At 37.6% G+C, this 12,774-nt stretch overlaps 1 protein-coding gene across 1 annotated transcript in view; it reads left to right on the top strand.

Annotated features, from left to right (window-relative positions):
* The window catches only part of Ofcc1 (orofacial cleft 1 candidate 1), a 262,066-nt gene that overhangs the window by 173,062 nt on the left and 76,230 nt on the right, over positions 1–12,774 (top strand). The window contains 1 exon segment of the mRNA XM_013016629.1: positions 2,387–2,639. Coding sequence (XP_012872083.1) covers positions 2,387–2,639 — 253 coding nt within the window.

Below are 12,774 nucleotides of genomic sequence, written 5' to 3'. Positions count from 1 at the left end.
GGTATGATTTGAAATGACAAACATGTCTTTATCTGGGAGCTAGGACTTCTATCACACTTATGGTCTCATCTAGTGGTTGGTTCGGTGTATACAAAACATAACTGGGGCATTCATATTTATTTAAAATTTAGCAGATTCAAATATGTTCTACTATTTGAGTAGGATCCAGAAAGGAATTTAAGCAACAATGGTTTATTCCATTTTGATTTTATCTGAGTGACTTAGGCTGAGGGTATTTTAGAAGTAACGTAAGTCTGATTTATTACCCGTACTCAGAGAAGCAAAAATTGCTTTTTCTACAAAATGATTGAATTCACACAATTACCAAACTCAAACCTAGGCAGCTTTCTGGGCCATTATCCTGTGGGAAAGATGACATTTTAAAGGTTATCACTCTATAAACATGATTCTGTACACATCATAGACAGACAGATAGGTAACAGTACAAGTAAAATTCATTTTCTCAATTGAAGATGGTTTGGATATCAATTAAATAATGTACATATTTCCAATTAGTATTATAAAATACCTAAGACTATGAAAATAAATACATGTTTATATATGTGCATATATACACATAAGGCTTTGGGTAACCTTATTAAATCATAAATAACTATATATGTTATAGAACATAAAAACTTGTGTTTACCAAAATGATTGCATTTTTAAGGAGAAATCATTGCATGAATATTCCTTACCTCCCTTAATTTTTTGTTTCTTTTTTAGTTGTTTGTAAGATTTCCAAAGCAGAAAATACAAATATTACATGTACTTTTCCATTAACTACTTTATTCTTTACTAAAAAGGAAGTCCATTTTTTACTAGTTATTCCTTAAATAAAACTGAAAATAAATCTTTTTTAAATTATTGTTATTAAGTAGTTGTACATAGGGGTTACAATTCTTTAAGTCAGGTTGTAAGTGCAATGCTTCTTGGTCAATGTCAGTCACCCCTTCCTTTGTTCTCTCCATTTTCTCCCTCCCATCCCTTTGTCAATTTAGATACTTCATCAAAAGTAGCCTAACAGTCAAGTTTACCCAGTTTCTTAAGCTACAATATTTTTTCTGGCTATTGTCTGGTGTCCTGACTTGAATCATGCAATATCTTAACTGTGAGAAAAAGCAACAACACCAACAATGAGCATTTATTTTGCCTTCATTCTGTGTCAGGCAGTGTGCTAAGAAACGTACATACATTATTGTATTTGATGTTCACAACAATGTTAAAATAAGCATAAAATTCCTTAGAAGAAACAGTGAAGGAATATACATACAAAATGAATAACATTTTCAGCAGAGCACTGGTGAGAAAAATGTGCAAACAGGATTGGTTTTGAAACAGCTCTAACAGGCTTGAATTCAGGGGAGAGAAAATACAAAGTAAATTTAAGTCTTATTTGCTCAGGAAGACACTATCAAAGCCTGGTCAAGGTTGCTGGAGTTACTGGGCTTGGGGTGGATTTAAACCATGAGGCTTTAGCTGTATCAGATCAGCTCATTAATATAAAATTTGGGTTGTTAGTGATGGCAGGAGTCCAGCCAGGGAAACCATCGGCAAAATTAATCACCTGCACTAAAATTCTGAAGAATAATTAGATTTAGCCAGGTGTTGGTGGCTCATGCCTCTAATTATAGCTACTCAAGAGGCTAATAGGTGAGGACCAAGGTTCAAATCTAGTCCAGATAGATAAACTGAAAAGACTATTCTTTTCTTTAAAAATATTTATTTATTATTATTAAGTACAAGGAATTTCAATTCTGGAATTCATGTTACCAGTACAATACATCTTGGCCAGTGTCATCCTTTCCATCATTCCTATTTCCAATTAACCAGCAAAACCCAGAAGTCAAGATGTAGCGTAAGTGATAGAGTACCAGCTATGAGTGAAAAAGCCAAGCAAAAGCAATAGACTCTGAGTTCAAATCCCAGTACTGCACACAATAAAAAAAGTAAAAGAATCATTGGATTTATATCTATTCTCATTTCTATTAGATATTGACTCCATATAGAGTTCACTAGTATATTTTGCATGTAAATTTTTCTACTGACAAATATTATTAATTATATCAAAGTGCTCATATAAACTCTTCTGCTTAGTGGCTAAAGCTGGCACACCTTCTATGCTAATATCATTCCTTGGTTCCTGTACAAGAACAACAAATGGGGTAGAATTTGCCTTTTCCTTGATTATTATAATTTCGGGTAGTAGTAAGGGTTTAGGAAAAGATGAAGGTTCTAACATTTAATTTTGGTGTACTATTAAATATCATGTTTACGCTATTTTTTATTAAAATAACAAAACACAGTCATTTAAATTGGTTCGTACACCTGACATTTTTGTTCAGTTCTTGTTTGTATGTCAATAATTTGCTTTGTTTTTCTCCAGATTTCACTTTTTGCTCTACACAGTTGAACTTTGCTACCCAACATCTTCACTTCATGTGGGAGAAGAGCTGGCTGTGGTTGCATTGGGGCCTTTCATGCTGAACACAATCATATTTCTGTTGGTTCTGATCAGATGGGGCTGTCAGCTACTGTTTGCCTTTTGTCCAGACGCCTTGTCAAAGCTCATCATTACTATGGGACTATGGACAGTTCTGGACCCATTGGCAGTGTTTATAGTAGATGCTTTCCTGGGGGTAAGTCAAGTGAAATAATCAGAAGATGAGTCCTTGACATAGAATTTGGCTTTAATGCATGATTCTGTTGACAAGGAATGTTTCAATAATGATGAATGCTCAGTATTCATCTTAAATTGAAGTTATTAAGTCTTTCCTGACACAAAGTCATGGATGTTGAATATAATCAACCTAAATGTAATTCTAACTCTTAATAGATATATATAAAATAAACAAGAAATCATATGGAAGATCACAACTAGCTATCACATTTTGAAAAATAGTTCATAAAACTTCATTTTTATAAGAATTTGGTAACTGTTTTTTTGTTTTGTTTATTTTGTTTTGTTGCTGGCCCTGAGGCTTGAACTCAGATCCTGGGCACTATCCCCAAGCCTCTTTGTGCTCAAGGCTAGTGCCACAGTGCCACTTCCAGCTTTTTCTGAATACTTTATTGGAGATCAGAGGTTCATGGACTTTCCTGCCTGGGCTGGCTTTGAACTATGATCCTCAGATCTTAGCCTCTCCATTCACTAGGATTATAGGAATGAGCCACTGGCTCACTGGCTGAAGTAGCTGTTCTTTAATACTTTAGGTTTTCATAGGCAGACATTTTTGTCTTCCCCGCCCCCCCCGCCAAAAAAAAGTGACTGAAAAATGGTTATTTTAATTAATTAGGTTATTTTCTGTATGATGTTATTGTCTTCTGTAATAAGTACACTCAAAAAGAATAAGAGCTTCTAAACATTTCTTAAATGGTGATTTTTAGAAAGTAAGCCCAGGGGCATTTATTTTGACTTTCATGCTTTGACTTGTGCTTTTGTGATTCTGTTTGTTATGAAGTACATTTTTATTCTAAAAGAGAGACTTAGGCTTTCATGATTTTTCTAAAGTAGATGACGACATACAAATAATAATTTCACTGTTGGAAAAGTGCTTTCTGTTTTAGACATCCTCGCATAATTGATTTGATTATAATTTACAAGTCTTTAATAATTGGGTGAACCAGTTATGTTGATTTTACTCCAGTCCAAGGCCATATTGGTAAGTCACATTGTAATGCAGATTCCTGGGATCTGCTGCTGTTGTTTCTCCTATTATGTCAAAACTTTAATGTGTTGTTTTGTGAAATCTAATATATAACATCTCTGATTGTAATTGTTCAATTTCATCACCCATTCATTTCCTAATAAATTTGGGGGTTATAATTTGATGTAAAATCACTATGATTAATAGTATGAAGTTATTGCCATATCCAAATCTCCAGTTAGTAGGAAATTCCAAAGCCTGAAATTTTCTGTTGAGTGTAGCTCAAATGTGTGCTTCTCACACTGTTTATTCTGTGTTGGAATCTGTTGTAACTCTTGGTAAAACAAAAGTTTCTGGGTCTCACATCAGAGCTTCTCTTTTTGTAGGAGTCAGACCTAAGTGTGTATTTCTAATATTTCCCAGATGATACTGATGTTGGTCTGAGGACCACAGTTCAAGAACCACTGACATTATACCTGTACTACAAATGTCTGATGAGCATATTGCATGAATTCAGGAATGTCAACAGAGTTTGGAGGACACAAGCTTAGCCTATGCTTAATTGGACTCTTTAATTCCCTTGTTAGTCGACCATGAACTCAATCTGCAATGTAACAACTTTATCTAAGTTTCATTTGTTGTTCCAAAGAAAAACTGAGGACATTTGCCAAAAATTGAATGTAGCCAAAGCATATACTAATGTGAAGTCAACACATTTTATAAAACAATTTCAATAGGCAAAAAGAAGGCATTTCAAGAATTTAACTAAAACTCTGTACTGTAAAATTGGTCCTAAAATATAGCCCTAAACAAAGGATCAGATGGATACTCTCAATTAATCACTGTGGCATTTGTTTAAAAATTATCTTAAATTATGCTATGCTATTTTATATACCAGATGTTTCACAACTGGTATATATGTGTTTAGTCTACACTCACCATGGCAAGCCGATTGTAGACATGAGGTATTCTAATGCATTCTACTCATTAACTGTGTCTGTAATTGATCCTATGGAAAATATGCTTTAGAACTAAATTGCTGAGCATCATCTACACTGCCTTTGTGAGGATGTTCTATATCTTGGCTACTGTAGTAGGCAGCTCAGGTTAGCAGAATCTCTTTTTTTAAATTAATTTGATTGTCAAGGTGATGCACAGAGGGGTTACAGTTGCATATGTAAGGTAGTGAGTACATTTCTTGTCGAACTTGTTACCTCCTCCCTCATTTTTCTCCCACTTTCCCTTCCCCTAATTCCCCTTCCATCATACTATTTCTCTGCTTCCCAAACTTTGGAGTACTTGCAGATCTCACTAAAATGCCCATTCTGGTTCTGTCGGAAAGACTTAATACTGTACATTTTCTTCTTGCTTCCTAGATGATATCAGTGATTTTTAATAGATATTTTTTATTGTGAAGTTACTGCACAGAGGGGTGGCAGTTACATGAGTAAGGTAATGAATCCATTTCCTATCGAGCATTGTGATTTAAAAAATTCAAATTATATCTTAAAAGGGATGTTCAGAGAGGTTACAGTTACATAAGTCAGGTAATGAGTACATTTCTTTTGAAAAGTGTTACCCCCTCCTTTATTTTTGCCTGCTTTCCCCTCCACCACAAGTTGTAAAGTTCATTTCCAACATAGTGTCTAGTGAGTATCCCGGCTGAATTGGTTCACTCCTTGACCCTACTGTGATTCCTTCATTTCCTAAAATTAGATAAACTTATATATAAGACAAAGTGTATAGAAATCAAAATTAGAGACAACAGTGATGTTGTGGTTCCTTCCCTTCCTCAAATTAGATAAACTTATATAAAAGACAAAGGGTATCAAAACTCGAGACAATAGTGATGTTGTTTTTGAACCACATTGTGAGCAACAAGGTCCTAATGCATCATGGAGGTGGCTTTTTCTACCCTTTTGCTGTTTGCTAGACTGGACTTTCACTAGTAGATTTCTAGGACTTCTTCCTAAACAAACAGATGTCTTGAATCTCTTTTGTATCTTTTAGTATCTTTTGTGGCTTCATATGAGAATTCTAGCTACTTGCTTCTGAGTGGAAATGGCCTATACTACAAATGTCTAGAACTTTCTGAAAAACCAAATTCTTGACCTATACCATGTATATCATTTATTATTAATCAAATGAACTCAAAACTCACTGGATATAAGTCAAGTTTATGGTCCTTCTGTTAGGATCTTGACCATAGCATCTCATGCTATGGAAACCTCAATGGTACTTACTGGGAAAGCTTGTGTGACAGCCTGTAACTACTCTCCAAAAACATCAGTACCATTGAGCATTTCAATGACATGGCAGAAGCTCCTGTTTCACAACCAGAAGTGGTTGTGATTCCAACCCTACCTTCAGGTTTTATTCACCCTGTGGATTTCCTCTCATTCTAATTCTGAATGGCCTGGGCTGTAGCCAGTTGAACTCTGTTCACAGTCTCACCTCTTCCCAGTCTCACAAGAAGACTGTACTGTCAAGCTTTGTTGAGCAGGAGATGGATGCTGATGTCCTCTGCATTCTGGTCGAACCATGCCCCATGGCATTTCACAATCCCTCCCAGAGGCCTGATGTTCAGAGTGAGGGTGTGGCCCTGGTGCTGCAATGACATATGGGAAGCCACTTGGGAGGAAAAGCAGCTGTTCCTTAGGATCTGCTGAGATCCCAGGAGGAAGGTCGACAGCCCTATGGAGTAGCTTTCTTTTTCCAGTCAGGTCCTTCCGGCAGATGAATAGCCTACCAAGCCAGCAAAAGTCTGTGCTCTCCAGCTTGTCTGCTGCCTCCCTCCAAGGCAGCGATAGAAAGAGAAGGCAGTTTGCTTGGCCTCTAGCGTAATCTATAGGAAAGTAACCTGCGGTGCAGCCATCTCAGAACTCCTTTACAGGTCTTAAGGATGATGAAAATGACTTGGATTCTAACAGATGAATCTAGCACTTTCACTTGTCTTTCCGCTTAGAAAGAACAACGAAAACGTTACTCCCAAATTAGGAGCACTCTTGTTAGAATCCACCACCTTTCACTGCAGATGAAATCTGCCTTTGTTATCTCTGAAGCAGTGTGTAAATCATGGGTGGTCAACACTGGAGCTCCCCGCAGTCTCCTGGGAACTTACAGAAGTACACTTGCATTTGCCAAGTGAAAAACTTAAATATAGTTTTTAACACATTCTCCAAATGATTTGACAGCATACTCCCAACTCTAGAAGTACTGATCTAAAACAGAAGTTCTCAGAGTGCATTCCTTAGTCCAAACATACGAACATCACCTAGGAATGTAGACATGTGAAATCGCAGATCCTGTAACAAATCGACTGAGTCAGAGACTCTGGAATAAGCACTAATACCATGTGTTTTAGTAGGGAATTCTGATGGTCACTGAAGTTGGAGAACTACTGTGTCACAGTGGCTCAAAATCATAGACCGTTTGTCACTAATGATTCTCAGGTTACCTGAATTCATACTGCCAAGCCCTTCTTCAGCACTTCCTCTTAGCAAATAAGGTGAAGATCTCCATGTTTGAGACAGTGATCCAGCCGAAACGTTGGATGTTTCCTAACTTTAGGATTTTACTTTTTGATCTGTTTCTGGCCATCTAAGAGGACATGTGGCACCTGGGATAGTTCTTGAGGCTGAAACAGGAACTGGTGCTACTGTGAATAATCCATGTGCCAGCCTCTCAATTTGCTGGTTGATGCTAAGTTCAGTAATTCCAGAGAGCATCAATTTTTTGTTTGTATGAAACTGAGCACAGTGTACATACCTATAGTCCCAGCTACTCAAGAGGCTGAAGATCACTTGATCCCAGGAGTTCTAGCTGGGATAACATAGTGAGACTCCCATCTAAAAACAAATTCTTCTTCTGGCTGATTCTTCATCTTGGTTTTAGAAGTAGAGGAGAAATTTGCCATTGGATCCTTGAACTGATAGGCATAATATGTATTGACTGCATTGCTGCATATGGTTTTAAGAAGATACAAAATCAATATGGCATTATCTTGCTCTCAGTGGAGATTCTGAAATATTACTACACTAGAACAATGATCAAACAAAGGGAGAATGTAAATGGTGTCATTCAACAAATGATCTTGAGACTTTATGTCTTGGTCCTTTTTGTGCTTCTGAAAAAGAATACCTGAGACTATGATAAAAATGGAAGTCTAATAATAATAGGCAGTCTATAATAAAAGGCAGTCTATACTAAAAATGTATTATTCAATGGGAAAGTCCTAGAATGAAGGACCAGTGTCTACAAGAACTTTGATACAGCCAGGTACCGGTGGCTCACGCCTGTAATCCTCTCTATCCAGGAGGCTGAGATATGAGGATCGCAGTTCAAAGCCATTCTGGGCATGAAAGTCAATGAGACTCTTATCTACAATTAACCACCAGAAAGCAGGAAGTGGTTCTGTGGCTCAAGTGGTAGAGAGCTAGCCTTGAGCTGAAGAGCTCAAGAACAGCAGCCAGGCCCAGAGTTCAAGCTCCACCATCGACAAAAAAAAAAAAAAAGAAAGAACCATGATGCATCATGAACTAAGGTATAAGTGCAAGATATGGTGAAGAGGTCAAAAGATTAGACCCAAGATGATAACCAAGTAACTTGGTGTGTGTGGGGGGGTGGTGAGGGATGAGGGGTAGGTTGAGAAAGATGGATGGGGTGACATTGACTGAGATGCATCATACTCATAAGCTGATATATAGACTTGAACCCCCTTTTTCCAACTACCTGAAGATAATGAAAAAGGAGACCAAATACACATTTGTATGCCATGTTGCAATTATTATTAATCTGCTTTTCAATCCTTTCAGTAGGCCCCTTCTCCTATCACCATTGCTTAGATTTGTTCTTGTTCTTCTCAAAATCTTGTTCCTAAGATTTTGTAGACCTATGAAGCCTGTAGCAGTCCATTAGAAAAGGCTAGGGTACTGGAGAAAGAACACAGCATTGGTCCCAAGTGGCCTGGACATGTGGGAGCTCTGGGAGCTCCATATGTCCAGTCACCTCTTCCCAGCCTTTGTTTTCCAAATAGGCATTACAAGAGGTAGAATATAATGAATAGAAAGTACTGTTTCTTTCACAGTATTGGTGGGAGCATCATATGAGACTAATAGAACAGACCTTGAAAAGGCCACCTGGGTCATAAAAGGAATAAACATGCCACGAGCTGGTGCCTCCTAACTACTCAGGAGGCTGAGTTCTAAGAATCAAGGTTCTTAGCCAGTTTGAGCAGAAAAGGCCATGAGACTATTACCTGCCATTACCAGCAAAAAGCTGGAATTAGAGAAGTGGCTCAAGTAGTAGAGCACTAGGTTTGAGTGGAAAAGCAAAGTGAGTGCTCAAGACCTTGCATTCAAGACAAGTCCTAGTCCCAGCATCTACAAAAGGAATAAAGATGAGAGGGTCATAATGAGAAGACGGTATTGTGTTCAGTGATAACACAGGATGTGAGAACCATTGGCCTGAGGTACAGGCAAGTACTTACAATCTAATGGGTGGATCACAATACATGCAAAAGGAAGTAGCACAGGCAGAGTGTGAGGAATCCTATTACAGAGAGCATGCTTATTCCTTGACATCTTCCAAGTCCTTGTCATGATACCACATTCTTAGGGACATTTTCTACAGACAGCAGGATTTAGTAACATGGCCTTCCCTTCTGATAAAGTTCTGATCTTGAACATTCCCCAAAGGTTCATGCACTAAAGGCTTGGTGGCCAACAGGTGGTACTTTTGGGAGGTGGTAGATCCTTTAGAAAGTGGGGCCTAATGGGAGATATTAGGACACTGGGTATATGGACATAGAAGAATTGCAAGTTCCTGGATCCTTTTTCTCTCTTGTCTTTGTTTTCTCGCTACTATGAAAAGAGCAACTTTGTTCCATTACACAGATCATAAAGAATGTTTACAATGGACTGAAAGTAGCAAGTCATCAGACTACACACTGAAAGGTTGAGCCCAAATAAGCCTTTATTATTCTTTTTTTTCTTCTTTTTTTTCAGAACTAGAGCTTGATTTCAAGGCCTTGGCTCCATCCATGAATTCCTTTTGCTCAAGGCTAGTGTTCTAACCACTCGAGCTACAGTGCCACTTCCAGCTTTTTTCTGAGTAGTTTATTGTAGATAAGAGTCTCATCAACTTTCCTGCCCAGGGTAGTCTTCAAATACGATCCTCGAATCTCAGCCTGCTGAGTGGCTAGGATTACAAGCTTGAGCCACTGGCACCTGGCTCCTTTACTCTTTATAAGTTGTCTATCTTAAGTATTTTGTCACCATGATGGAAACATGACATACATCTTGCATAGCTTTTTCCCTGTATATTATTTCTCACACTGTCAATCATTTTTATATCATGTATGCTATTTAATTTCAATCTTACATATATGCTTACTATAATTTACACCCCCCCACATTTAGCTCTGAGATGTGAGCAATTTTCACTAACTTTATTCACTTTTATCTTCTGAACTTAAGGACACTTAATAAGTATTCCATAGGCATGGATCAAATCAATGATTAGCCCAGAAGCTAATCCACACTTCCCTGGGAAGACTAACAAATACAGAGCATAAAAATAAAAGCACTGGTGGCTCACGCCTGTAGTTCTAGCTACTCAGGAGGCTGAGATATGAGGATCAGAGTTCAAAGCTAACCTGGGCAGGAAAGTCTGTGAGATTCTTATCTCCAATAAACTACTCAAAAAGCTAAAAAAAAAATGGCACTGTGGCTCAAGTAGTAGAATACTAGCTTTGAACAAAAGAAGCTCAGGGACAGGGCCCATGTCCAGAGTTCAAGCCCCAGGACTGGCCTAAATAAATAAATAAAGTGTGGGAGCAGCAGTTAGAGAAGCAGTAGTTGAGAGTGGGAACATCTAAATCCTAGTCATTTCCCAATTACTAAAGTATATTTTGGTGTAGGGAAAATACAAATTAAACTGTCTAGGCTTCTGTTTTCCTTGACACAAACGTGATCTGAATTAACTACTTTTAAAAGTGCCCTTTAAACTCTATGTAATTGTCAGTTCGAAATCTAAAGAAATTCTTCCCTCTTTCTTGTGGTAGAGGAAAGATAACATTCCTTTATGATTCTATTTCCTATTACTTCCTGTTGATATCATGAAAATCATAATTAAACAACATTCATGTTTTACAAAGCTCAAAGGTCAATGATATTGTAGGATGACAGTGTAGGTCATTAGTAATTTATATTTGTCCTTAAAGATCTCATCACTTTGCATTTATTTATAACCCCCAAATAAAACATGATTTTCTTCACCTCAACCAAGGGCTTATTTTTAAATTAACCTAACGTAAACTTTGGCTTTTAAGCTCACACTAAATAGCCTGATAACTTTTTTATAAGTTTCTAAAATAAGCCATTTCTTTTATGCATAGTACAAATTAAATTCCTATCAAAACTGCTTCAGAAATAAGGGAATATTTCCACCATCATATTTAATTTCTTCATATCTTGTGCTCATTAAATTCAGAAGTTAATAGCACATAAATAAAACATGGCTTTTTTCCTTCATGAATTGCACATCGAGCACATGCATCTAAAAGCTTTGAAGGAAAAAATGAGGAAAACCTTGTAAACCAAGCACACAAAAACCGAGTTGTTATTTCCTTGTATAGCAGAAGATTTGGCAAAGAGGTACGTAGAATATTTAATATCATGAAGTATCTATATCATTAAAGTAATCTAGCATAATTACCAGTGTTTTGTTCTGTTTTGACGGGACTGGCGGTTGAACTCAGGGCACTGAACTTTTGAGGCTGGTTCTCTACCACTTGAGCCCTTTGGTGTTAGGGATTTGTGAGATGAGGTATTGATGTTTGTGAAGGAGCCAGCCTCCACTGTAATCCTCCTACTGTGCTTCCCTCTCATCACTGAGATAACAGGAAAGAGGGCCATAGTGCACAGCCATTGTACTTGCCCCGTAGCTGGGCTAACAGGCATGAGTTGAAACAAAGCAGGGGTTCTCCAAATCCCTTCCTCCCACATAGCGAGAGGTGTGAGCCATCACACCCACTCATCTGACTATTTTTAACTTTTATTTTATGGTAAAGATGCTGTGCAGGGGGGTTACAGTTACATGAGTAAGGCAATGAGCACATTTCTTGTCCAGCATTGTTACCCGCTCCTTTGTTTTTCTCCTACTATCCCTTTCTTCCCCCACCACCCTCATTCCTATCCCCCTCTTGCCCCCACCAAAGTTGTAAAGTTTGTTTCCAACATGGTGTCTTGTGAGTATCATTGTTGCATCGGGTCATCCTGTGTCCTTGTTTCAGCATTTTGTTGTTCCCCTTCCCCTCCCCAAATTAGATAAATGTATATACAAGATGCAGGGTACCAAAATCAAGTACAGTGACAACAAGGGATATTCCATAGAGGGAAGAACATACAAATGAAACAAAAAATTGCATAGACATTAAAAACAACAAAGAAAAACCTCTGGTGTTCATATCCTGGAGAAATTTCACTTAGTATCATCTTGTATGGTGATTATATGTACATAATTTTTGAGCTTTTCTGCTCATTTGACAATATTATCCCAGACATATTATTGCAAATAAGGGAAATAATGGGACGTACATTTCTTTGGGTCTGGCTTGCTTCACTTAATATAATTTTTTTCCTAAGTTCTTTCCACTTCCCAACAAAATAGAATGGTGTCATTATTTCTGATGGAAGCATAGAATTCCATTATGTATGTGTGTGTGTGTGTGTGTGTGTGTGTGTGTGTATCACATTTTCTTGATACATTCATTTATTGAGGGCCATCTGGGTTGGTTCCATATCTTAGCTATGGTAAATAATGCTGCAATAAACATAGTTGTGCTTGTAGCTTTAGTATGGTCTTATTTGTGATCATTTGGGGTAAATGCCCAAAAGTGGGATTGCTGGGTCATAAGGGAGCTCTATGTGGAGTCTTTTGAGGAACCTCCATACTGCTTTCCAAAGTGGTTGAACAAGTTTACACTCCCACCAACAATGAAGTAGGGTTCTCTTCTGACCACATCCCCTCCAGCATCTGTTGTTATTAGATTTCTTTTTTTTAATTTAATTTTATTTGTGAACATGCTGTACAGAGGAGTTACAATTACATGGGCAGGATAATGCGT

The sequence above is a fragment of the Dipodomys ordii genome, unplaced genomic scaffold (genome assembly GCF_000151885.1).
Source record: "Dipodomys ordii isolate 6190 unplaced genomic scaffold, Dord_2.0 Scaffold32, whole genome shotgun sequence".
In the NCBI taxonomy this organism is placed as follows: domain Eukaryota; kingdom Metazoa; phylum Chordata; class Mammalia; order Rodentia; family Heteromyidae; genus Dipodomys; species Dipodomys ordii.
The sequence above is the reverse complement of the archived record's forward strand: the minus strand, read 5'-3'. Positions and strand labels throughout refer to the sequence as shown.